The sequence below is a fragment of the Meleagris gallopavo genome, chromosome 23 (assembly GCF_905368555.1).
Source record: "Meleagris gallopavo chromosome 23, MGAL_WU_HG_1.1, whole genome shotgun sequence".
NCBI lineage: Eukaryota > Metazoa > Chordata > Aves > Galliformes > Phasianidae > Meleagris > Meleagris gallopavo.
The window spans coordinates 4,349,974-4,362,202 of record NC_139426.1 but is presented as its reverse complement, the minus strand read 5'-3'; the positions used below and the strand labels follow the sequence as shown (position 1 = coordinate 4,362,202).

The 12,229-nt window shown below is 46.2% G+C and overlaps 1 protein-coding gene across 3 annotated transcripts in view; it reads left to right on the top strand.

Moving 5' to 3' along the window:
* The window catches only part of FBXO42 (F-box protein 42), a 39,165-nt gene that overhangs the window by 12,396 nt on the left and 14,540 nt on the right, over positions 1–12,229 (top strand). For all 3 annotated transcript variants that reach the window (XM_085242240.1, XM_085242237.1, XM_085242239.1), the window contains exons 3-4: positions 798–914; positions 6,574–6,708. In XM_085242240.1, the coding sequence (XP_085098366.1) occupies positions 798–914; positions 6,574–6,708 (252 nt within the window). The remainder of the gene's footprint in view (positions 1–797; positions 915–6,573; positions 6,709–12,229) is intronic.

Genomic DNA, 12,229 nt, shown 5'->3' with positions numbered 1-12,229 from the left:
TACAAGCACGGTCAGATGCATTCTGTACACTGAATGAAGTGTGGCTGGAGTGCTGGCCTGCTCTGCACAGGAGCTGGAGCCATCTCCAGTAGCCAGATTCGTGCCTTGGAAAGCAGAAGGAAAACTTTCAACGAAGACATGCTGCCTTTTATCTCTGATATCTCTTTTATTTATTTTTAAATTCTTGTCTGGTAGCTGCATGCATTTTCTTCACAGTTCATTATTGCATGTTCTTTGTCCTCAAAGGTCCATTAAGGGAAGGGCAGATGCTCTCTGGGCAGAAAGGTGTGCTTGCTTGCAGCATCAGTTTGGGTGTGATTGGGGACAGCAACTTTGCATGGCAGCTGGGTGAGACAGAAGGACCTAGAAGATGTAGCAGAAAGGTAATAGGTTTTAAAGTAATGGGAAGCTAGTTCAGTGCTGTGATTCTTGTAGGCAGTTAAATATTGGGAGAAATGTGGGGTAAGTCACATAGCAGAAATGTAGCAAATAAGTTCAGTGATTGCTGATTTCTGCAACTGTTTATTCTCTTAAATCCTCTGAATTTCTACCAGCATAGTTAAAATCTAAATGCAGGATTTCTTTAATAATTGCTATCATGCTGCTACTCACTACACATCAACGTGATAATTCATTTATTTTGGCTTCTCCAAGCTCAGTGCTTCCTACAAAGGCTGTCGTGCACTTCTTATGTAGAGCTGTAGTATGTGCTGGATTTGGACGTGCTTGTGCAACCGTGCAGACACATTTTGTTCCTAACATGCCCCAAATTCTGCTGACATCTTGTCTTTCTCTAGGTGTGGCCCATCAGTGTTATCATGGCTTTATCAAAGCAGTGCAAGAAGGAAACATTCAGTGGGAGAGCCGTACTTACCCTTACCCAGGAACCCCCATCACACAACGCTTCTCACACAGTAAGTAACTGCCCAGCAAAGCTCCTGATCGACCACAGAAAGCTGTAGTGAGGCGTTTGCATTTTGTCACCTGCTGCACGTGGTGCTGTGTGCTGGCTGCTTTATGCAGCACTTCGTTTCTTAGCTTCTGAGCAGTTAACTTGGAGGAGGCTGAGCGTGGTATGCCTGAAAACAAAGCACAAAGGGCTGCACCTGAGACGTATTGAAGCAAACTCCTTTCCTGTGGGTGTGATTTGCTGATAGAAGTCAGCAATTTGGTTGACAGCAGTGCTTAAATTATGGCTGCATTTTTGCCTTGCTTCCAAGTTTACAAGTTTATGGAACAGAAGAAGAGTTCCCATTGGGGGAAAGATATTTAAATAAAACTTGTTATTTGTACTGCAATAACACTGAACTGTGCCAGGCGCTGGATTAAAATATGACAAAAATTCAGTCCTTGTGGTTTTGTCACTGGGTCAGAGTTCTGTGAGAGCTCAGCTCTTCCGGGGAGCAAACTTCACATTTCAGGAGTTAAATAAACATGATTTAAGTGGTGTGATTCCAACAGCAAGTAGTTGTAAAATTTTCATATTCCTGGGGAATAATTTATGAAGCAACTGACACACAGAATATGCAGCTTCTTGCTAGGACAAGTCTGGGAGGCATTCTGCTGATGGCGTTGTGCTTTTCAAGGATTTCATTGTCCTCCCCCAGCAAAATACCCAGAAAATGGAACCAGAGTTTATTGCTCCTTTTTAGCAGCAGTGCTAATAATGTGCTTAGTGATGATTGCAGGTTTGCATGTATTATCCATCAGCTTGCTGGGAGGTATTTCATCTGCACTGGTTCCTCTGAGCGTGCTGCTCTTGCACTGGCTCTGGAATCATAGAATTCATAGAATGGCTTTGGGAGGGACCTCAGAGATCACCTATTTCCCAAATCCCTCCTGCAGGCAGGGTTGCTAACCACTAAATCAGGTACTACATCAGTCCAGGGCCCCAACCAGCCCAGCATTAAACACCTCCAGGGATGGGGCATCAAAGCTGCTGCTTTCAGAGCCTGTGGTCTGTATTAGCCTCAGTGTTTGCCAGTGTCCTGGCTCTGGTCAACGCTTGGTTAGTAACAAAGCATTATTAATGTACTTTACACATGGAAAGCTAATCTGGATTAACTTGTTTGCTGATTTAAACTACTTTTTTTTTAATTTGAACAGTTCTCCAGATCTGTGAGATCTATTTCCCCTGCGGCAAAGCTGCATGAATTTGTGGGTGGATTCCAATATCAGGGCTTCAGGGCTTGGAGGGAGGTTTGATCAAAGCTGGGCTGGGTTCAGATTCCTTTTTGAGAGCGCTAACAAATCATTAATCACAATGCAAAGATTCTTGGAAAATTATGATCTCAAACACTACTGTGCAGTGAGTGGAGACGAAGTGGGAAGGGGAGGTTTGGGAGGGGGTGCAGAGGAGGACTCACAAACCATTTTTTAGGGATGACCTGCCAGGTTTCATGGGAAGACGTCATCTGCCAGGCACGAGTCCTTTGAAGTCAACAGGCAACGGTTACTGGCATCAAAGATTTGGCTAGGCCTGCTTCTTTTCCCAAGATTTATTAGAGATATCTCAGAAGTGCTAATAAGGAGCCAATATTTAACATGACATGTAAGGAAATTTTAAATAGAGGTCATTGTCTCCGATAAATTCTGAAGAACTTAATAGAAAAAAAAAAAAAACTGATAAGGAATAATTAATGTAAGTCGCTGGAATTTTACAGAGAGGAAGCGTTTGTCGAGGTCTTTGATCATATGACAGGTTTGGCTGATAACAGACTTTATGGATGGGGTGTAGGTTGGCTGAAGGATTTAACTGAAGCTGCATAACACTGTGCAATTCTCAATAACGCTGCTCCTTGAGATTTAGGCACCCAGGGTTACTGAAAGAAGTACTCATAGGTTTCTGAGGTGAACACCAGGTAATTTGGTGAAAGTGTAAACTTGGAAATAGTTGTCTAATTGTCTTCTTTAGCTGGAATGTGTAAACCTATGGAGATCATACCAGCAGGGTGACTCATGCAGTTAAATCACTGGCCACAGTCAGAAAGTGATGTCAAAAGGTGGAAGAATGCAGGAAAGGAAAGGCCTGAATGGAATGTCAACCGTTGAGCCAGAAATATTCTTCCTTTGATGGAAGAGGTGGTTCTGCAGTGACTATGTTTAAGTACTGATTTTTCCATGCAGACTGGGGAGCTTGGTACCAGCATGGTGACTAATTAAACAAATTCACACTGAGAGATGACAAAGGAAAAAGCTGGAAAGCTGTTGGTGTTATAGGAGGAGCAGCTCCTTTCCCAAGAGCAAGGGGACCCAGCAGCAATGGCTTTCTTTGTCTCTAAGCTTTGCTGAATATATTACTGCCTTCTGAGTGTCCCTGAGCTGAAAGCAGCAGTAAAATAATGAAATTGTAAGTCTGGGGTTGTTTTCAGAGGAGACAGATAGCTTGCACACTTCATCTCTTGGCTGAACCCCTCCTTCAGCGACTGTATTTGTGGTGCTGCGTTTCCTGTCCTTAGTTGAAGTGAACTTCTAGACATGTCTGAGCTCTTTCAAACTGGGGAAGTGATCTCAGGAGGTGACAGAGCTGTGTACAGGGACAGTTTAAAGCCATTACGTAGGAACATGACAATGGTCAGCAATAAGGCTGCAGCGCTATTGTCAACTGGAGCCACGTATCAATGGGAGTTCAACAGCCTGCTGACTTTTCCCCTCTCTCTGATGGGGAATCTGACCTCTGAGTTTGACTCCTGTACATGTAGGTTACCTTTTTTTTTTATGTACTTGATGTTGAAAAAGTCCGTGCCCTCTGATTATCATAAGGGGCATCTGTGTTGCATTTAAGTTTCCTTTCCCAGTTGCAGCTTGCTGATCTTTATTTTGCTTCTCTCACACTTAGGGTGCAAATCTCAGATGCTTTATTTGTGGCTGTTGTGCAGCACAGAGGGAAAAACTCTTCCTCCCTGGGTCTGTTCTACCCTCAAAAAGGCTGGTATCAAACTGGTGTTTTCACCTATGCTTTTTCTCAAACTGACCTGTCTTTCTTGGCACCAGAAACTTTGAATGGTGCACTGAAAAGAAGAAGGAAAACACAGCCTAAATTATTTTGATCTGGAATTAAAATACGTGCCGTGTGGACGTCACGGTGCCTGGCTGGCTTGGTTGCTCTTTTGAATCCAAATAGAGGAGAAGAATGCTGCCACCTCCCCTCCAAATAATAAATGAGCTGTGCTGTGTGAAACCAGGAATGCCAAGGGCTTGGTGTGGGGAGGAGGAGGGAGGCACTCAACCTGTTGTAATTAGGGAGCAAGTAGGCCTCTAAGGGTGCCATAAAGATTTCAAGGAATGTTGGTCCTTTTCGTTAGTTCTTCCCTGCTATTCCTATCCTGCTCCCGGCAGAGGTGCTGGGAGCCATGCAATCATTCTCCTGTTTTTCACCAAGGCAGTTTATATCCCAGCCCAGGTAAATCTTGAAACCCGCACAGTTACTCTGCTACTGTTTTACCCCCACCCAAAAAGCAGCTCCTCGGCTACTCTGCATGGTGTGTAGGTGTGTGCTGTACACCTTGGCAAGATGTGCTTTGAGATGAAGGCTTCAGCTGCAGGCGAGGGCCCCGAGGTGCACACAGAGAGCTGGGTGGTCTCACACCACCAGGGCCAGCTCAGGACGCTGCCCTCGTGCATCCCCATCCCACTCTTCCCCCAGTCCTGCTGTGTGGCCAGCTGCTGCAGCAGCAAAAAGCCAAGGGCGTGAGGGCTGCTGGCTTTTCAGCAGGCTCTCAATAGGGGAAGCAGGTGATCTGCATGACAAGCCCTTGGTCGCACAATAGGGCCCTTGGCAAAGGCCACTGCTCCTGGGCTGCCCTCCGCAGAGCTGCAGCATTGTGCTGGGTTACGGTGTGATTCATTTGTTGAGGTGGTGAGATGAATGTCTGAGTGTACAGCCGGGTGGGCTGTGTTAAAGGGCCGTTCCTCTCGGGCAGGGCTATCCCAAAAAACTGCTATGCTGGGTTGTTGGAAGCCAGGGATGCTCTTCTGGTCTGGAACAAAGCTTTTTCTATTGTACCAAAATGGGGCATCAGCACGTTTAGTCCTTTCAATCCACATATTCCTCACTCTGTGGTGTGGGATTTTTTCCTGTCTTGTGTTGGTACATGTTCCTCAGGAACAGTTCTGTGTCCTGCCAGGCCAACTAAACCAAATATCTTTTTATTTTGGAACTTGTGGTGCTGGTGAACAGCTGCCTACAGTGAGTGATGTAGAGAAAGAGAAGGAACTGCAGCTTTCACCCCTACACATACGTACCTTATATTTCAGCACGAAATACTGGCTGCTTGTCAGAACTGCCGTGCTGATCTTACAAATACACACTGAACTTGAATTTCTTTCTTGCTTCTTGGTCTTTTTTATTGAAGTTGCCCTGCCCTCCTGCTGCCCTTGACCTTGCAGCTTGCCTTGTGTTGGTTATTTACGGTGCTGCTTGGTCCCAAGTGCCCTGGGGGGGCTTCTGCATGTCCTCCCCCCAGGGCCACATGCTGCTCTGAGCCTGAACTTTGACTTGGTCTTTTGCCTTTCTGCTGCATATTTTTCAATATATCACTTGTCACTGTGAGGACGATGTCTTTTTCCCCCATCCAAGCCTCAGCTCATGCCCCTTGGCTTTCTCAAAGCGTAAAACACTGCCACTTTCTCCTACGTGCTGGTGGATGTATGTACGGATGTGAGTTACTGTGATTGCTTCCTACCAAACTTGATGGTAAATCAAGGAATCTCTGTGCAGGCACAGCTCATGTTATATTAGATATTGAGCACTTTGTTGAAGGCTGCTATAGAGGTTCCCATAGCTGTGTGGGGCTCAGATGTTGTGTGCAATCAGCAGGGCTAGTTGTGTGAGAGAGGGGAAATGCAGAAACAGCAACACTGCTCATGTTGTCTTTGTCTGATGTTAATCTCAGTGTTTCAGTTTTTTGAACGCAGTCCTATTTGCTCTGTGGATGTTTGATTTACAGAGGTGCCTGGGTACCACAGACACCTAAGTGGCCAAATGCTGTTGTTTGAATTCTTTTACTGCTGAGTTTGGTTACGGGCCAAAAGTTTGCTTTTTCCTAAATGTCTCTGTGGGGCTCAAGCACTGTGTTCCCTCTCCATCCCACTTCCCACTGCCTAATCCTTCTCCCTGACAAGCAAAGGGGATGCTCCTGTAAGATGCCATATTTCAGTGGTGCATAATTGTAATGAGATAAGGTGAAATGCTGTCAGCTTTGGAAAAAGAGAGTAAGTGACCGTGTTTAAGCATACAGGACCGTTGCTTAGTAAATCTTGGCAGCCCCGTAAGCAATATGAAATAGCTTAGAGAAGGTAAGCATGCTGAATGTGTTAATCATAGCTAATCTAATTAACTGCAAGCTTCTAAGGCAGCTTTCTTTGCATTTTCAGGAGCAGCTCTGCTTGAGAGGATAATCGTCTTAGGTTCTTGCTGGAGTTGGATTGGGTTACTCCTGACCCAACTCATCAAGGTTGCTGCAGCTTGTTGGCTTTCCCCTCACCTGATACTCGGGGAAATAAAACAAATTTTTGTGCACCCAAAACATGAGGATGAGAGAATGAACTAATCCATGGTTTTCTTTCTCCTAGGTGCATGTTACTATGATGCCAACCAGTCGATGTACGTGTTTGGAGGCTGCACACAAAGCAGCTGTAATGCTGCCTTCAATGACCTCTGGAGACTTGATCTGAACAGCAAAGAGTGGATCCGGCCCCTGGCATCAGGTGAGAGCAGCCGTGCAGCCTTCCCTAACCCTCCTCCAGCTGCTTGGTGTGGGGAGAAGGTGCCACTTCATCACCACTCACCTTGCCTCCAGGCTGAGTGGTCCCAGTTTTATCAATGAATGGTTTTCAGATGACATCCTGAACACACATCTGTTGCCTGCAGCAGGGTGCTGTGAGGCGGATTGAGTTGTTTCTGGTTTTCATTTTCATCTGGAGAAGCTATTGAGCACCAGTTCATGACGTGCATGATGAGGGGCATTTAACTGCAGTCACAAGAGCTCATGCTGATAAGAGTTGTTGTCCCAAAGTATCTCTGCTAGTTGCTGCTTAGGTATTTGGAAGAGTGGATGAGACGTGCCCATGCTGGCAGCCCAGAGCAACCAGGAAAACATGGGAAAGCAGGTACATTCCTGCAGCCCTCGTGCCCAGAGCAGGAAAATGCCACCAGTTATTTCCCACACTGATTTTAAACTCAAGACATCATGCACGAGGTGCTTGCTTTTCATGAGTTTCTGAATTTGGCTAACATAACTTTTGAAAAAAGCAGAATTTTGGGCAGCTCTTGGTAATGTGGAGCAAGAAGTGAATATAAAGCTAGTCGCTTGGGTAAAAGCTTTACATTTAATGAGGGAGAAACGAAAGGAAAAGGAGCTCAGCATTCACCATGCTTTCCTTGCTGAGTTGTCTGCTTGGATGCAGACTCCTTCTGACCCTGCGTTGTGTGTGGGTAAGTATTGAGAATTACTTGATCACTGTTTAAAGCTGTATTTTCCTGACTACTATTTCTTTTTTTAAATGTGAAATCCTACAAGATCAAGATGTTTCTGTGTTCAGATGTTACCCGGGAACTTTTCAGATGCAACTTTGTTAATGCAACTTGGTACATTAGATAAATAGATGCAACTTTTGGGAAACAATTCTGCCCACGCTTTGACGTTTCAGTTTGATTTTTGAATCTGCACATCCAGCATATGATGTGGACAGATGAGAGCTAGGCAGGCATGGGCTTAAAATGGAGAAAGAAAATAACCCACAGTGCTCTCAGTCTTCCTCCTACTGTGCCGTGGTGCTCGCCTGCTCCTTTCCCCCTGCTCAGCTGGAGAAGAGGCCATGGGTAGCATAAACAGGATGCTGGGTTATGCAGACCTTTGCTCTGACCCAGGCCAGCTATTCTTGCAGCCCAGCAAGTTCTTCCGTCAGATTGAATGTGGGGCACAACTCACCTTTAGCACTCACACCCTGTTAATGAATCCAACCGCCAGCACCCAGCTCTGCATCCCAGACACCCTGCTGGTATTTCACAGAGTGAAATTCCCGCTGCCTTACTAACAAATAGCGCTGTTAAAAAGAACAAGTCCTGTGGGAATATGTGTCAGAATTAAGTCCCATGGGAAGATCCCCTGAGGAAATATTTCTGCATGCTGTCATGAGTGCACAGAGCGAGATCAGATCGCAACTGAAACTTCAGGGCAGTCTCAGTGAACAGAAAGAGCTCTTGTTTGTCAGTCTTCAGAGAAGATGAGTCACCCGTGCCTGTGCTGGTGGTGGTTTCTTGCACATAGCTGCTTTTTGGTGCCCTAACCAAAGTGTTGGCACCCACTACCTGGGAAAGAATAGTGACTGGAGGGGGCAAAAGCAGAGAGCTTTGAAACTTAAGAGTCAGATGTAAATAACACGAGAGGGATTTTAAAAGGAGAGCTGACGTTGATGAATGAATGCTTGCTCTGGCACAGGGTGTGTGCAAGCTAATTGCTGGTGGAGGTTGAGGAGGAATTCCCACCCCGTTTCTGCAGGTCACTGGCTCTGCACACTCTGCGTAGTGGTTGTTCTCCAGGGGAAGATGGTGGCTTCTCCTCCAGGCCCATTCTGGCTCGGAGAGGTTTGCTCATGCATAATTACATCTATGCCCTTATAAATCATGGGCATCTTATCTAATGAGAGCCGTGGGGTAGCCTAGAGGCAGCCAGAGCGTGGTGCCAGCTCCATGCTGAATGCCTTGCAGCCTGTCCAGTGCTGTGCCACATGTGAGCAGGAACAGCCTCATCCCTGCCCCTTTCCAAAGGGCTTTTCCATGAGAAATCTCCCTTTTTGGTTGTTTGTGCCTGTTGTTTTTGTTTGGGTTTTCTTATGGGCAGACATTAAATGAGATGACATCAGAGCTAAGTAATTTACCTCCAATCTGAGCTGCTGCATTGAATCTGGGAGTAAATATTTAGCCTTCAAAGAAATAATTAGACCATGCTTCTTTAGTCCTTGAGACGGGGGAGGGAGATAATTGCTTCAAAAAAAAAAAAACCTAATTTTTGAGGTTTCAAAGTACTTTTTGCTTAGATCTGTAAGGACGGCATTGACTTTCTGCTTATTAGACTGGAACAGAACAAGAGAGTCAATGCCTACCTTTCATGTAGCTCTTTTGCTGGTGGGGTGTAATGCCTTACAAAGGCGAGTAGGCAGCAGGCTCTTTATTTTAGAAACGTGAACAGGAATGCCTCTGAACTCTCAGCTGCAATATCCTATTAGGCTAGGTGGGCCTAGAAGGCAGGTGCTGTCCTTGGTGAGCACTTTTCTTTGGTGTTGGGGATGCTTTCGTTGCCTTTATTTGCATAGTTAATCAGAATCTTCTTTGATTTTTGGCCATTCTGTGCAGAGACAAACCTGATTGAAGGCTGGAGGTGGTATAAGCTAGACTTTGTTTATCCAGCTGGAGGCAAGGGTTCGTCTCAGCTCTGCCACTCAAGCTACAGCATGCTGCTCTTGCAATGAGGGCACAGGCTTTGGTACTGATAGATCTTTGGTGCTCCCTAAATATGAGTTCTCATGTGGCTGAAACAGTCATGGAAGAAACTTGAAGCCAGTCAGCGCTGAGACTCACAGCCTTTGGCGTGATGGAGCTGCAGGTAGCCACGCGATGAGAGCTTTTTTTGTGGTGATGCTGAGGCATGGAATTGGCCAACCCAGCACTATGCTTCCCTGGTAGCAGGGAAGAATTGTTCTGTTCCTTTGCAGGTTTGTAAAACACTCTTTGCTTGAAACCCCCTCCATCTCTGTGCTGTGGCAGGTCCACGGGGAGGCTGCCTCAGCCATCAGCACTGACCCAGACCCATCAATGTTTCCCCTTGGTGTTTCACGACCACATCATCCTCAAACTGCAGCAGATAATTTATTGGCAAAATTGAGGGCATGTCTCCAGGCGGTATCCCTCTGGCCTGCATGTGCTATTTCAGACTCCTGAAGCAACTATGTGTTTCTGCAGACTTTCTCCCTTCCTCCATTTGTTGGTTTATGTTCCTCACAAGTCCTGCTCTTGGCCTCTGCCTGTTGGAGCCATGTACTAAGCTGGGAAATCCCTTTTTTAAATCAGAGAGAAGAATGCTGGTAGCTTTGCCTGTGCTCCTGAGGGCTTATTGAGCAGAGGTGGAAAGCTTTTTTTAAAACAGAGCCTTTTACAGCGCTCATAAAATAAGGAATGACAACATAAAAAAAGCTCTTTGCAAGGAGAGGTATGCTAGCCAAAATCTTGAAGTCTGTGCATCCTGCCTGCTGGGTCTGCTTCACCACCCTGGGCCAAGCACCATCCCTTACTTTGCTTTGCATTCTTCCAGCTGCAGGAGAAAGCAAGAAGGACTCAGAAAATCACACACCCACCCTCAAGCTGTGTTCCCCCAGCACCCTGCTCTCAAAGCAGCCCGGCAGCCCTGCCGCTCAGCTCTTCTTGTTTGCTGTGAGCAGTCTGGCTGTGCTGGCATCCCCATAGCCACCCTTCCTGCAGCAGGGCACAGCTCCCAGCACTTGCTTCCTGCTGCTTTCTACTCTGTGCAGTGAGATTGTCTTCATTTTTGCTGGGGAGACATGTCTCCTCTCCCTTGAGAGGCTTGAAGGCAGTGCTCTTTGTGTAGATGCTTTGATCCTCTCTGTATGTTTTCAGACCTTGCCAAGATGCAGCTGCGACTGGTCCTGTGCCTTATTGCTGTCACCTGAAGTGAGCAGCCAGCTTTAGCACAAAGACTATACTGAAAGCATTGAATGTGATGCAGTAAGTGTGCAGCAGTCATTCTCACATCTGTTGCTCCAGCCCTGCTCTTTCCCCAGGTTTCACTCCGTTCCATGCTTCAGCAGTGCTGGTTTCTGGCTTGAGTTTTGAGTCGGAGTTTTAGGATTGGGTTTCCCCTTGTGAGCCTTTGATGGTGTTGTGTCAACAGAAGGAGCAGACAAAAGGAGGTAGGGGGAACTGCTGTCACCTGTCCAAGGAAGCTGCACCAGATGTGGTCCCACTGTGGTGGGAGGCTCTCTTGGCTGCAGCACCAGATCTCTGCCCATTAGGTGAGCGTGTTGCCCTTGACAAAGCTGTCCAAAAACTTTGCCCCAAGCAGGAAGCTCTGTTTTCATCATCTCCTTTTGAAAAACAGCAATAAGTTTACTAAACAGTTGGTGAAGTTTCATAACAGTAGGCCTGATTTGGGGCCACCTGAGTGCTCCTTGCAGAGCTGAGTGGAGACGGGGTGTAGCCATGGCCAGGGCCCTTTGGGTACAGGTTACATTGTGTAGCTGAGAGCCAGCAGGCACGAAGAGAGAACTCTGAATCTGTCCATCAGTGTAAATAACACACAGGGCTACAGAATGTCAAAAGGATTGGTGGCATTTCTGAAGTAGAAACAATTGTTTGAATAGTAGAAATGCTCTTTGGATTTACTCAAAAGCCATTAGGTGTGATGCCCTCCTGAGATAATACAGATTGTTCAGCTGCTGTCCTCGGTTGTGTGTTGCATCTCCCTTCTAATAGCAGTCCCTGCTGAGACTCATTGCTGAAATGCTCCAGTCTGACCCCGTGCTGTGATGCTTCTGTTCCCATTGCAGGATGACTTGCTTTGGATTAATACAGTGAATGATCTAAACAATGTTTCCCAGTCTGTGGACTGCTGCTGGTCTCTGAGATGCCGGAGTGCAGCCTGCGAGATGTTTGTTAGTGAAGCAAACTTGTTTCCCTCCTTGCATACATGGGAATTAAGAGAGTCAATTTGGAAAATAAACTTTCAGAATTTAGCCTAACTTGTTTCCGTTTACAGCCAGCTGCCCTTGAGGGGAAGACTATGAAAGGATCTCTGTGTACATGTGCTTTTGTAAGTTTAGTGCAGTGTGTTGAGCAGACCTCTATAATTGAAAGCACACCTCGTTTTTCAGTAGAAGCCTGGTATCACCTTAAGCACATTAAGGCCATGTCATAGCTCCTGGCCTCCTGGGAATCAAAAGAGGTGAAAACCTGATAACTTGGCACGGAACAGTGCCTCTAATTATCACTACAGCTACTGGCTTCAGGTGTCTGATCTGTCAAAGTAGAGCAGGTTAATGAAACAGATGGAAATTCCTTGCTGTATGTGCAATGTCTTTCTAGTTGAAAGCTGGAGTGGATGGATCTGAGTAAAGATCTCATTGTGTTCACGCTGTCCTTCAGGACAGGCAGACTGTTGCAGCTCAGGTTGCTTGGAATTGCTTTTTCCAATTAAATCTATTGACATTGTTCCTT